This window comes from Dysidea avara, chromosome 14 (assembly GCF_963678975.1).
Source record: "Dysidea avara chromosome 14, odDysAvar1.4, whole genome shotgun sequence".
In the NCBI taxonomy this organism is placed as follows: domain Eukaryota; kingdom Metazoa; phylum Porifera; class Demospongiae; order Dictyoceratida; family Dysideidae; genus Dysidea; species Dysidea avara.
Window position 1 is genome coordinate 12641230 of NC_089285.1, and position 12957 is coordinate 12654186.

Sequence of the window (12957 nt, forward strand, 5' to 3'; positions counted from 1 at the left end):
GGGGGGAAAAGCTAGCAAGAGAAGTCTCTAGCAATGCCAAAAGTACTGTATGTAAAAAGTAAGTTAGTATTTATATTATAATTAATACCTAATTAGTCATGTTAATCTAAATACGAAATCCACGTAATTTTTTAAAGGTGGATTTGAATTTATCGCGGATCGTTGGTGATTTCTTTGGCTGAGGGTTTGTTGCTCCGTGCGTCCGTCAGAGGGGGAAGCGACTAATAGTTGGTTGATATCTACCACTCGATCTCACCTCCAAAAACAGAATGAACTATTCGTGGTTAACGTACAAGTGTTGGGATGGTAGTCCGATGGAACCACTGGATAAACTCCACCACGTGCTATTCCCGTATGGACCTCCAGTAGGTGATGAGGTTAACTTGTGTATGGTTCCGCGCTACATCACTGTACCTTGGCTGGAGAAAATGTTACCGACTTCTTCTGGTGTATTCGTCGTGGAAGACTTAATTGACAGCATTGCCTGCTTGTTCATCACGATGGTGTTACTGTCAATTTCGTGGTACGTGGTGTATTATGTGTGGAACAAGGTGGATCACAGATTTGCAGCTGTAACCCCAGCCCACAAGAAATGGTACGTCATAGCCAACCTATCCAAGTCATTCTTGTTAGGGATACAAGCACTAAGCATCAGATACTGGTTGTCAGTGTACACCAGCTATATTGAGGGAAGGTACAAAGTCCGACTGGAGCTTAAAAGGTGTATAGTGCTATACGTCATCACAGATGTAGTGGCTCTTTTCATGGTACCAAAGCTGCCACGTTCAACCGTCACCCACCATGTAACCACCCTGTTGATGGCTATGGTAGTCTGGTCAGTGGATAATACCATCCCAAGCACACAAGGAGCTAATGGTATTGTTAAGATGATTATCATCTATGGTCAATGTAGCACCGTGGCTTATCTGGTAAATGCTTACTTAGCATGGCGTGTTGTCTATCCAAAGGCTGGATGGGTTAAAATTACTTGTCATTTGGCCTTGCTGTCGTATTTGCTATCCTGTTTTATGAACTGGTCGTTTCACCTCTTTTGGCTCTATGGCTGTGTAGTCAACATGGATATCAGTATTCTAACCATACTATACATTATAGGGTTGGCCTTTACTATCAATGATGATATCAAGTTGATTTCATGGCTGATTAAACAGAAGTCACCAATGGCCACTAACTAAATCTATTAGAAGAATTGGTAGGACTAATGAAAAGTATATTATTATATTTATTTAGGAGTTATTATTGTTTGTAGATAACATTAAAATATATATAGCATTATTTTTATATTCTAGTATGTACATTCTACGTATATACATTTCCTATGATATCCTCGTGCAGTTCCATACTGCATTAGCTATATAATTATGTAAAGGTATATCTATACATTTCTATGATAGCATGAGGGTTGTGTCAGATCCTTCTCTATGTGCTCATGATGGCTTATCAGCATGTAGAAGACTTGGTGATTAAAGTTACAACGGTGTTAACATTTTGGCCAGAGTTAAAGCAAAAAAATCTGCTACATTAGACAGAAATAGTAATTTTTTTTCTAATAAAATTGGCTGGTTGACTTGTAGAGTTTATAATTTTTATTGTTCATTTCCCTGCAACACATCAGAAACCTCCCCATAACATAACTCTTATGGTAAGTCTCATGTACCACTTATAGTTAGTGATGCACCGATTACTTGATGAAATAAGTTTATTAGATAAATACCGGAATCAGAAATTGGTATACATTGACTCTGGCACAAAATTAAGATTTATACAAATACTGTGTGATTATCATAAGCTCATTGGGTTGGTTTATCAGCTGCTTTGAATATCAGCTCAAAGCCTTATTGGTGCATTGCTCACCAAGACTACTAACAGCATACAGTGTGCGGAACAGCAATGGGCTACCCTGCATGCCCATGCAGTGATACTGATGCATGATTAAACAAACGTAACTAAGTATAGGAAACACGTACAAAGAGCTTCTTTGCTAGTGAAGCTCCATGCACATTCATGCCTCTGTAACACATGACAAACCCTTATAGCTAGCTATACAATTCTTAAAAAGAATAAAACACATGGAAATATTTGCAGCAATAGCTAATTGTTATGTGATATAAATATTACCAGTGTGTGTGTGGTATTGTACAGTGTGTTCATTTTGCAGACTCGAGTTTTGTTCAAATGATTTACTTCTTAGCAAAGGATGCTTCTTCTTTGAGCCATTGTACTCCTCAGGTGGGACAAACACCAATGATCGACTCATATGGTAAGTCTTTGGACCTGTAGCACGAACTCTCACTGACAGTGGGACCTCATCAAGTAATACTCTAGTACTGGACACATTTCCTTTGGCTGAAACAGAGTACAATATAATGAACTATACAGCTAAAACTGTCCATTATACACTTACCTACAGTGTCGCCCAATTTCCAAAGTTGGTCCAGTTTGTGAGGTGTTGATGTTCTAGAGGTGGTGTCATCTAGAGCTACTTGTGTAAATCCTTTTGGTGTGAACTGAACACTATAGCTACCTACAAATGGACACACATACATCATGTATTGTGAGTGGTTGCACGAAGGAAAAAGCCAAAACGTGTTGATTCATAGAAACTTCTTCAAGAGCCAGTACAGTATGTTACTCATAAACATGTTATCATTAACGACACATACGTTTTATACTGTGAGGAGTTGGCGTTCTTCTTTCCATCTTATGAGGAGTAGTAAGCCTTCTAACACGACGACGCTGTAAGTGATCTACATGGAAAAAAGCATATATACACACTTCTTAGAGTATATTATATGTGAGTACAACGGAACCTGTAGTTGGGGAAGAAGAATGGCGAGCAGAAGAGTAACTGAGATATGGATTTCTGATTACTTTATCAGTATTTTTTAGTAGCTTGATTTTATGTTGAATGTTTTTCTCAGTTTCCCAGGCAGCATGTCTTGTGGCTCTTTCTAACGTAGCAGTTTGTTTCATCTTAATTGTCTGATCTCTTCGAGGCTTGTGGATATCCCAAGATATAAGGTTAGTCTGTAACTGCGCCCTTTTCTGCTCTTGCTTCTTTTTTAACCATTCTGACACTGACGGCTTTGGAGATATGCCAAGTGATTGTAGAGTAGTACCAAAAACAGCATTCTCAGTTGCTGCAGTTTCTAATACTTCATCTATTTTCGAATGTACGGTCTACAAATCAGATATAATATTTGCATGCAAAACAATATGGTTATTGATATCAGTACCTCTGATGTGGCTTGTATCTTTCTTAATCTACTGTTGTACTTGTCCACCAATTCTTTAGATTCCTCTTTGGCTTTACTCTACACACAAGTGTGGTATAACATGCATAAAGCCATAACAATGTTTAACCTCTTTCATTTTGTGCTCCATTCTCATTTTTTCAAGATGTTCTTCTAGCCTCGCAAATTCAAACTGCTTTGTTAACTTGACATGTGTTGCTTCTGCCTACAAAATCAGAACACAATGTACTGTATAATTATAGAGTATACACTATTGTGCATACCTTTAGCAATTCTTGAATGGCAAGAAAAGCTGGAGTCTTCTTTGTATCTAACTGAGCCCTTGCTTTCCTGATACGTCTTTCAAGAGGATCGATATCAATGACTACTGGAGATGGAGCTTTAACTGGTTCAGGACTAGGGGTAGCTGGGGGTGTGGGTGTTGGCAGAGGTGTAGGTGTTCTGGACTCTTCCCAGAGTAGCACTGGTAAAGTTTTTCGTAGTTGAGATGCCTCATCTATCAAATCATCAGCAGCATTCTTTGCTACCTTCTCACCAACCTCCATAGCTTTTCTACCAAGAGGTGATCCCATTATGGCCCCAGCTAGGAAAGTAGCCTGAGCACCATACAGTGCCACAGCACTAGCTATCATTGTGGTCGGCTTTTGCTCCTGCCCACGCAAGAAACTAATGGCCCTAGAAAACAAACTGCTATCTGATTTGAACCTTTCTGGTCTCTCAAGTGACTTTTGCTTGCCAATAGTCTCTCCTCCTGGTGACTGCATTGCTGCAGACTGGTGAGTATCTTGATCTTTAGGTAACGTTGTAGCTGTTTCCTCCTCTGTGCTAACCTTTTCACTGTCTAATGGATGCTGTATATGTTCAGTCACTTGATCTTCCTTAGCAGCATCTACACTAGCCTTAACTTGACCACTTTGAACAGCATCGTCATCAAGGCTTTGCTCTGTAATTTTGTTTTCAGCATCAAATGCAGCTTGTTTTTCAGGCAATGACTTTTTCTCATCATCAAATGCAACCTGTTTTTCAAGTAATGGTTTTTTATTTTCAACACTGGATACAGTGACTTCATGTACCATGATTGCTGACTCATTTGTTTTCTCAACAGCTCCTGGAATGTCTTCCTCAGGTGGTATATCCTTTGTTTCACTAACAGGAGAAAAGTAGCTATATGGCTGTCCTCCAGCACCTTGTATCAATGCTGCAGCTTCTGCATGCCCATAAGCTTGAGCACAATCTAGTGGGGTTAGCTTATCATTCTGTAGTAAATAGTAAATAACATATGAATGTACAGAATATATGGGCTTAAGGTGCAATATTGACTTTTTAAAAAATATTAAAGTCCCTAAAGACTGACTTGAGCTCTTATGCGATTAATTTTTCGTTGAGTTTGTAAGTTTGTTTCATCATTACACTAGATCAATTTTTTCAGCAGTTTACTTTTGCAAATGCACTGCCTAATTGTGACCCGTACACTAATCACTATAGCAACAATGTATACATGCATGCAACCTGTTTAAGTGGCCCAAGCAATTCAATTACATTTTTTCATTAGATAACATTCTCTCAAGTAGTGCAAAGCATACTACTTGAATGTATCTGCTCTGCTGGTGTAGTGGTATCATACAAGTTTCCCATTCTTGTGACCTGGGTTCAATTCCCAAGCAGTGCAACCTTTTTTGTTTTGTGTTTTTAGTATAAGCGATATCCACAATGACATTTTTTGACAATTTGACATAACAAAATGTTTCTAAATTCGAAAAAAAAGGTGAAGTTGAAGCATATAGTATATAAGGCAATACAAATGTATTATTTGTGTGTGCAATTAAGATTTTGGTCTGTTTTCCTCGTTGGATCTCATTTGCATTGTCACAATACGTTTATCTATAATTATCTCCTGAATAAAAATACAAACAATATTTTTTCAATTACTACATGCTAAAGTCTGTGAAACCCCCACAATAACACACCCCATCACATTCTGTCATTGTGGATATTGTCTATTGTTACGTCCTCAGTAGTCCAACAGGGACACGCAGTTACTTTACTTATCAGCTGACACATATAAACTGACCTCTTCAGTAGTAAGTACCACATTAGGGTCAAAGTTAGCATCCAGTATCATCTTCACACACAATGATTGACCCTGCACTGCACTATAGTGTAGTATAGTGCTTCCATCTGATGTTTGGGCATAAATGTCGCATCCAATTGAAGCAAGATATTCCAAAGTGTCTATATACGTACAACATAACACAGTACATCAGCCATCAACCTATCAACATACCAGCTTGTCCATTGGCTGCTGCATCATGAATGGGTCTTACTCCCTTTGAACTTTGCAATTCAAAATCTGCTCCATACTGTGCTAGCAGTTGAAGAGCCTCCAGGAAACCTAGACTAGCTGCCAGATGAGTCAAACTGTGGCAAATATCATACCATGTGACATTGCGATGTAGCTAATATCTATACCTTCTTCCGTCTCTATTTTGATGGTTACAGTTAGAGCCTCTGCTTAACAAAAACTCCATGCAACCAAGACTACCTCCTTCAAGTGCATGGAACAGTGAAGTCTGGCCTTCAGCATCTTCAGCATTGCCATTACACCTGGCTGTCTCGATCAGGTACTGACAAGCTAGTAGGTTGTCATTTCTTGATGCCATGTGAAGAGCTACAAAGTCACAATGAAACAAAAGTATAGTGCATGTTTGCATGACTATTTGTAAAGAAATAACTGTTGTCCTATACCACTGGAACACAAAAGAGCCTTGTTAAACATTTACTGTATATCCCTTCATATATAGGAATTTCTATAATATGCATGCATAACATAATAACTCATACAGTTGAGCGTTATTTGGCTCTCTTTATCTCAACATTCTTTAATGCTTCCCTACCATTTAATGCTTCCCTACCATTCAATCCTTCCCCATCAATTTTATTGCAGTCAGCTCCAAACATAACAAGTAACTGAAGACAGTTGATACTACCTATATGCACACGTAAGGAATGTTTTATTAATGTGGATCACATAGCTCACCAGCATTCTGTGCTGCCCAGTGCAGTGGCGTTCTCTTATTGCCATCTTCACTTTCCATATCACATCCTGCTTCTAGCAGATACTTCAAACATGCTTCGTTCCTGGAGTACAAGACAAAGTACATGTCATAAAGTGATACCAAAACATTTCCTTGTTGCATTTTAATACTCCATGTATTACACATACTGCCAATTGTTGGTGCAGCTAAGGAGCTGGAATGTTTGAATAGTTTTGGTGTACACAAGCTATATGTAAAAATTAATTATGAAACTTCAGTGCCAGTGAATTATGTTGATCATGTGTCGCAATTGATGATGATGTAGCACTTGTTTTTGACTATGAAAGTCACACAATGTGCTATTATATTTTGGGGGTTCTGGGGGGCTTCGAATAGAATACCTAGTAATGGTACTGAGGTTTTGTGGGTACACAAGTTGGAAATTTCATTGAGATAAAAGATGCTTGATGATCAACTTTCTCTGAAATTTTGCATAAAGCAGTTTACAGCTGGTATGAAAGGTATGAAAAGTCACAAAGAGTCAACAGTCATGTCATACTAGTCAGAGATGTTACACAAATACCTGTACAACTAGAAGTTTATGAAGTACATTTTACTTACCCAGAATTAGCAGCATAGTGTACAGGTAAGTTTCCCTGCTTAGTAGGGACATTAACTGCTAGTCCCAGCTGTGCCAAAGCAACAAGACAGTCAAGCTGGCCACTACCTGTAAGGAAAGAAACTTTATAAACTAGTACCACTTTTTTACTAGTACCTGCTGCCCAATGCAGGGCCGTGCAATCCTCAGCATCACGTGTTTGTATGTTACAGCCAAGATTAATTAATGTCTCAATGTTCTTACTGTTTCCACCCATGGCAGCACTATGCAGAGGGGTTCTACCCTGTTTGTCACACAGCTCCAACAAGGAAGGCAGGGCTTTACACAGTATTTGTATACATTTATGAGCTTTGTCTGCATGGCTCTCACAAGCCCAGTGTATGCATCCCTTTCCGTCACTGTCAACTGCATCCAGGGATACCTATAACACACACATACTCTGATCATGCACATGCTGATGTTTAAAGTTAAGACACATGCAGGGAGTTTCAGAAGCTTTAGAAAATCCCTTTCAATTTTACACGATACTTAACTACAGTGGAACCTCAGTTATCCAGACCCCACTTATCCGGATTCTCAGTTAACCAAATTACGGAAATGACTGCTCTATTTAGAGTAGTGATTGTTCTATTAAGGTAGTTGAAAATACTGATATTTAAAAAAAAATTTGATTATGCTATTTAATGTTATTTATACACAGTTTCAGAGATACGGACTTTTCAGACTTATGGACCACCACTGGTCCCAAGGGGTTCAGATAACTGAGGTTCCACTGTATCCCAAATTAAAGGATATATTGCATCACAAACCACTTGTAGAGCAATAATTTCACAAGTTTTATCTGAGCAATATTTCAGATCAAAAATATACATTATCCTATTAGAATAGTGAGGGGCCTATATTGTACCGAGTAACTGAGTGACTCAGGTCACTCGTTTGTATTGTGACAGCATCACCCATTCAAAATATTCTAATAGAACAGTCATAGATTAAAGTGTTGTCTGATCTGCATATATATGAATGTATACTAACCTCACTTAGTGGCTATCTCAATAATGAGGCCACCTTGTTATGCAGGCCAGGTCCAGCAAGTCCAAATGTATTTTACATTCTATTGCTTTTCATTCATAAACCACACCTCATCAATATGGCCAAACTGGTAAAACTTATACAATATTCCCTCAATAAACAGGTCAGCTGAGCAGGTAGACAAGGTAGATATCACTGCTGCTCTTAACTGCACAATTTAACTATAAGAAGCCATACTTGGCAATAAACTTCATGCTTTTTCTTGCCATTATACCTCAATTATGCTAGGGAATTCTACTAAACAGTCATAGTTTTAACATATCAACCAACGAGATGATTACTGGTGACAGTAAAAGTGTCAACAACAGATACAGCATGTGTGGATTGGCTCCATTACAAGTTCGGGAAAGTGTTGTAATGGATGCTGGCTTCCCCATAGGAAATGTACGGTGAAAGTTTTGATTGATTATAAATATTGTGTCAGGCGTTTGAACAAAAAGATCAGGTCAAGCAAGGCTACGAATGAGCCAAATTTCAAGATCGTGCCATAAGTTATTAAATGTTTTGAGGATCCAGCTCAATGCGTACATGCTATAGCGAGTTGCTGGATTGTTGAAAGTCTCAATAATAAGACCACTTTATTTTTGGCCACATTCCAGAGGTTTTTGGTAATAGGGCCACCTCACTAATAGAGCCATTTATCATGGGTCCCATAGATGGCTCTATTAACGAAATCTACTTTTGCCTGTCTTACCTAACTAGTCACCCATGGACCACTGCCTCTGACTCGCTACTAGTACTGACCACATTGAAGTAGAAACTAACTCTAACATTTTCAGTAGGTGACCCAATGTTGTTCCACTTGTTTGTTTACTTTTAGCAACGTAACTATGACTGGTTAACCAACACATACTGTATCAAAGGAAAGAATGGTGCCAGACTTAATGTTTTCATCTTAACATGCACCCCAACTATCAACTACTGAAAAGTGAAGTGGCCATTATACTTCTATGCTCAGCCCATTACAAATGAAGAGCAGTATAAAAGGTACCTCTGCAATCAATCCAGTTACTATGGAATATGGTTGATTCCTGTTGCAAATGTAGGGAAGCCATAATGTGCTACCGCGAATTGACACCTTGCACTGGGAAACAATTAAAGATAAGTCCATGATGCGTGCATCGTCTGTAGTGCGGTATGCCAAAAGGCACCTATCGGGCAGAGGCAACATCCAACGGTGAAAGAATCAAACCTGTAGTCCTAGCTGTTACACTTGTCTTAGACAGGCAGCTACTTAGGATTATTAAATTCCACTGAATAATAAAAGAATTTTGTAGCAACCTATTGAAAGCATTTCGGGTTGCACTGAAGGCACTTTTGGGCTTGGTTATACTTAACCAATACTGCCAAGGTGCCATGAAGGTAATGTGCTGGGTTCTGGTCAACATTTTTCATGTGAGAAAGTGCAAACCTCCATGATCCCTAATATACAGTACTACTACTACTGTTTTTGTAATATCTAGTTGAAATAAAGTGATTGTAGATAACCATCGAGTCCACATTATTGACCTTTAATCATGCAGTAACAGTACAGTAGACTATGCAGTGGCGGATCTAGAAATTTTCAGAGGGGGTTTCAGATTCCACTCAACTTCAGCCTAGCTGAAAGATGAAGACCAAAAAAAAGGAGAAAAGGTTACAACCTGCTATTGAACACCACAATTGTGATTTCAAAGGCAAAAGTATGGAGTTTTGCCAGTAGAAAGTCCTTCTATAACACACAATGTATGACTCGTGGCGATTTTACCACCCACACGATGACTCGTCAATAAAGTTGGGGCGTGCACTATTTTCAGAAGGGGTTTCAGCTGAAACCATTGCAACCCCCCTGTATCCGCCACTGCTATGTAAGTATGATATTCAGTGGTGGTGATTCTAGATCTGACATACAGGGAAGTGAATGATGTAGTGTGCATGGATGTAGTAGTTAAGTTCCCATATTTCTACACAACACATGATTAAATTAAAATATGTACCTTCTTCTTAATTAAAAACTTAACACTTGCATCTATTCCATAGCCGCAGGCATACATAAGTGGAGTGATGCCTCTGCTGTCTGAAGACTGGAGTAGCTGTGCACAATTACGAGTGACTGCTTGGAGCATATCAGGAGAGTTTTGAGAAGCAGCAACGTGAGCCACCGTCTGCCCTTCACTGTTGCACTGCTCAACATTAACATTATTTGACCTCAGTAGTAGTTCTAGCATTTCTGTTTGTCCACATTGTGCAGCATACAGTAAGGGAGGATTGTCACTACTAGTCACATCAGCTCCTGCGTTTAATAGTAGCACAAAAGGCTCAAGAGTTCCAGTTGTGATGCTGAGAGTGAGAGGTGTTTGTCCTTGTGTATCTGGGTACTCCACAATATCTGGTGGTAGGTGGGCAAGAAGAAGCTCCAAGCATTTAATAGAGTTGACTTGTATTGCTAAGTGAAATGGTGACATCCCTGAAAAATCTGGAATTTTACAAATGTCTTCAGAGTCTACAAAAAGCAAAAATAAATAACAGGTGCAATGCTAATAAAATTATGCAACTGCAACATGCAAAATAAACATATTTTAGTTTGCTGAAGATGTTATGTGGATCATTTACATTAGACAAACAACTCAATCAAGTACATAAAAGCTAGGATCTCAGCTCTATCATGCATTGTGTTGCAAATTTATTATTAAAAAATTGTACTACACAACTATGGAAGATGCATGCATGACAAGGATACATTGTGTTGACACTACACTACTCACACTTAAGCAATGATGCATGAGTTGACTGCTCAATTAGAGTGTGTTACCTGAATGACTATAAATATAGCATGTTAATTTATTATAAATTGAATGACTGCTTGAATAGCCACCAGATCCAGTATGCGTTCTGTCAGCAAAATAAAGCAATGTGGGCTTTTATGAAGAGAAACATAATCAAAAATCTCTAAAGCCAACATTTTCAATGTGTGGACTGTGGCTGTGGAGAATAGGTCACTGTATCTGATTGATTATGATTGATTACTGGTATTTAAACTCACAGTACTTGCGGCAAAGCCGTTTTTCCGTACTGGAGTACACATAACATTACAAACACATACACAGCTACACTATCTATATGTAAAAAACTACGCACAACACAAAAACTATTACAACCATATATAGTAAAAATAACAGTCCAGGATGAGTCATGTAAGTGTGGCTCCTCTGGTACAAGCCTAGACTTCATGTTGCGGGGGATCAAGTCACTACTGGGTCTGGGAATTTTTTCTGCATTCTTCAACGTTTCAGTTACATGTTTCTGACTTTCTGTATTCACAGGCTTTAGCCTTCTCATGGGTCCATAGTGGGATAGCATTTAATAAGGTACTTGAGCAGACCATTACGAAAATTTGTAACATCAAATAAACTAGATGTTTGACTAATTTATGGCAATGAATTCCACCATATACTGTAGCCTGGTGCCGAAAGAAGCGCTGACTGCACACACAGAGCCTTATAAAAGTTCATGCAACATAGCCAGTAGCTGGGAAGTTTAAGGATCTGTGAGAAGCTTGAACTCCTAATGCCAGCCGATCTATAGCTACTTGGCAATCTACATCTGGAGGGAGCCATTACCAACTTTGTCTGTAGAAGAAGGGACATGGTGTTATGATCAAAAAAAAGGAAAGATAGCTAATGTATTGCAAACATATCGGAATGTAAATTTAAGGTAACATGAAATGTATTAGAAATGCAATACTAATTATAAAGTACTGAAATTGCCAGGTGACAACACCAATATTTTCCTGATTTTCTGATGCTAAATCATATATTAATAGATGGCTGACAACTTTCACTGCTGCACCATGTTGCCTTAAATTTGCATTCCCATACTAGTAGTGTTTGCGATACATTATCTTTCCTTTTTCAATCATAACCTTATGTCCATCCAAACTTAGATGTGACACAAACCACGGACGGTAGTTTCTTCAGCAAACCTGCAAACAATAACTCTTGTAACATTAAAAGCTCACCAGCAATGAGAAGTTCTGTTAAAATATCATCCAGGTCGTACTGTACTGCCCAATGTAGCGCCGTTCTGCCATAGCTAACATCCGCCACGGCAAGCGAAATTCCGACACGAACTAGCACCTTCACAACGTCCAAGTATCGTCCTTTAGGATTGATGTTGCTGCCTGCACTAATCACGGTGTGTATCAGTAGGTTCAGCCCTCCCTCTGTCTGGAAGTTGATGTCGATATCGTTTGCATATTTCGTAAGCACAGAATCTAGCTGAGCGACATCCCCCTGGCTGGCGCAGTGAATTAGCAACTCGTAGACGTCAGCCATTGCTCAGAGAAATTGTTTCCGTGGCCAGTAACTATGCAACAGCAGACACGCCCATTAACAGCAACATCCGGGGTCAGCGGGCGGGCGCTGATTAGTAGCGTAAGTGTCCGTTTATGGCCGGAGATTCTTTGCACATGCAGGTACCACGTGACCTAGAAGCAGACAAACAGTTCGCCAAGTAATTGATTAGAATTCTAATCAGAGGGGCATTAGAATTCTAATCAGAGGGGCACCAGGGGCGTATTTAGGGTTTCCTGAGGCTCAGGAACCCATGTAACTTACAGGCTTGCAGCAGGAACACCAGACTATCCAGCATAGTTTGGCAGGGAACACGGAACGTGGCAGGACAATGTGGGTATGTATAAAACCTAAGACTGTGACCACAAGTTTGCATATCAGGCATGCTTAACCCGCAGTCATGCTTAACCCGCAGTCATGCATGATTTCCATTCAGGGAACCAACCATGCATATATAAATTCATAATGAAGCATTTTAATGTACATAATCTGTCAGCAGCTGGGGGCCAGCTGGGACCCCAGACCCCTGCACCTATAACTCACTACCAAATCTGGTCTTCTGGATATACCCCTTCTAGCTACATAGCTATCATCAAGCCTAGAGAGTTTGT

The 12957-nt window shown here is 39.3% G+C and overlaps 2 protein-coding genes and 1 non-coding gene across 4 annotated transcripts; 2 read left to right on the top strand and 1 right to left on the bottom strand.

Annotated features, from left to right (window-relative positions):
• The first annotated feature begins 123 nt into the window (after nt 1-123).
• LOC136244337 (uncharacterized) lies at nt 124-1366 on the top strand. Its single transcript, XM_066035915.1, has one exon. The coding sequence runs from the start codon at nt 270-272 to the stop codon at nt 1191-1193; it is 924 nt and encodes a 307-aa protein (XP_065891987.1). The 5' UTR covers nt 124-269; the 3' UTR covers nt 1194-1366.
• A 682-nt stretch (nt 1367-2048) lies between these two features.
• LOC136244177 (inversin-B-like) lies at nt 2049-12376 on the bottom strand. 2 transcript variants are annotated; one of them, XM_066035709.1, is made up of 17 exons: nt 12013-12376; nt 9992-10497; nt 7083-7347; nt 6929-7034; nt 6310-6410; nt 6185-6259; nt 5742-5940; nt 5557-5690; nt 5344-5504; nt 4346-4528; nt 3536-4288; nt 3382-3477; nt 3255-3332; nt 2829-3198; nt 2682-2765; nt 2423-2542; nt 2049-2364 (listed from the first exon to the last, which is right to left on the bottom strand). In XM_066035709.1, exons 1-17 carry the CDS (start codon nt 12326-12328, stop codon nt 2117-2119), a joined length of 3795 nt encoding a protein of 1264 aa, XP_065891781.1. In that variant the 5' UTR covers nt 12329-12376; the 3' UTR covers nt 2049-2116. The 2 variants fall into 2 exon arrangements, with proteins under 2 accessions (XP_065891781.1, XP_065891780.1); XM_066035708.1 differs by having other exon boundaries at nt 3536-4528.
• On the top strand, nt 4871-4941 carry Trnag-ccc (transfer RNA glycine (anticodon CCC)). Its single transcript has one exon. It is a non-coding gene; the product is annotated as a tRNA-Gly (tRNA).
• Nucleotides 12377-12957: the final 581 nt, after the last annotated feature.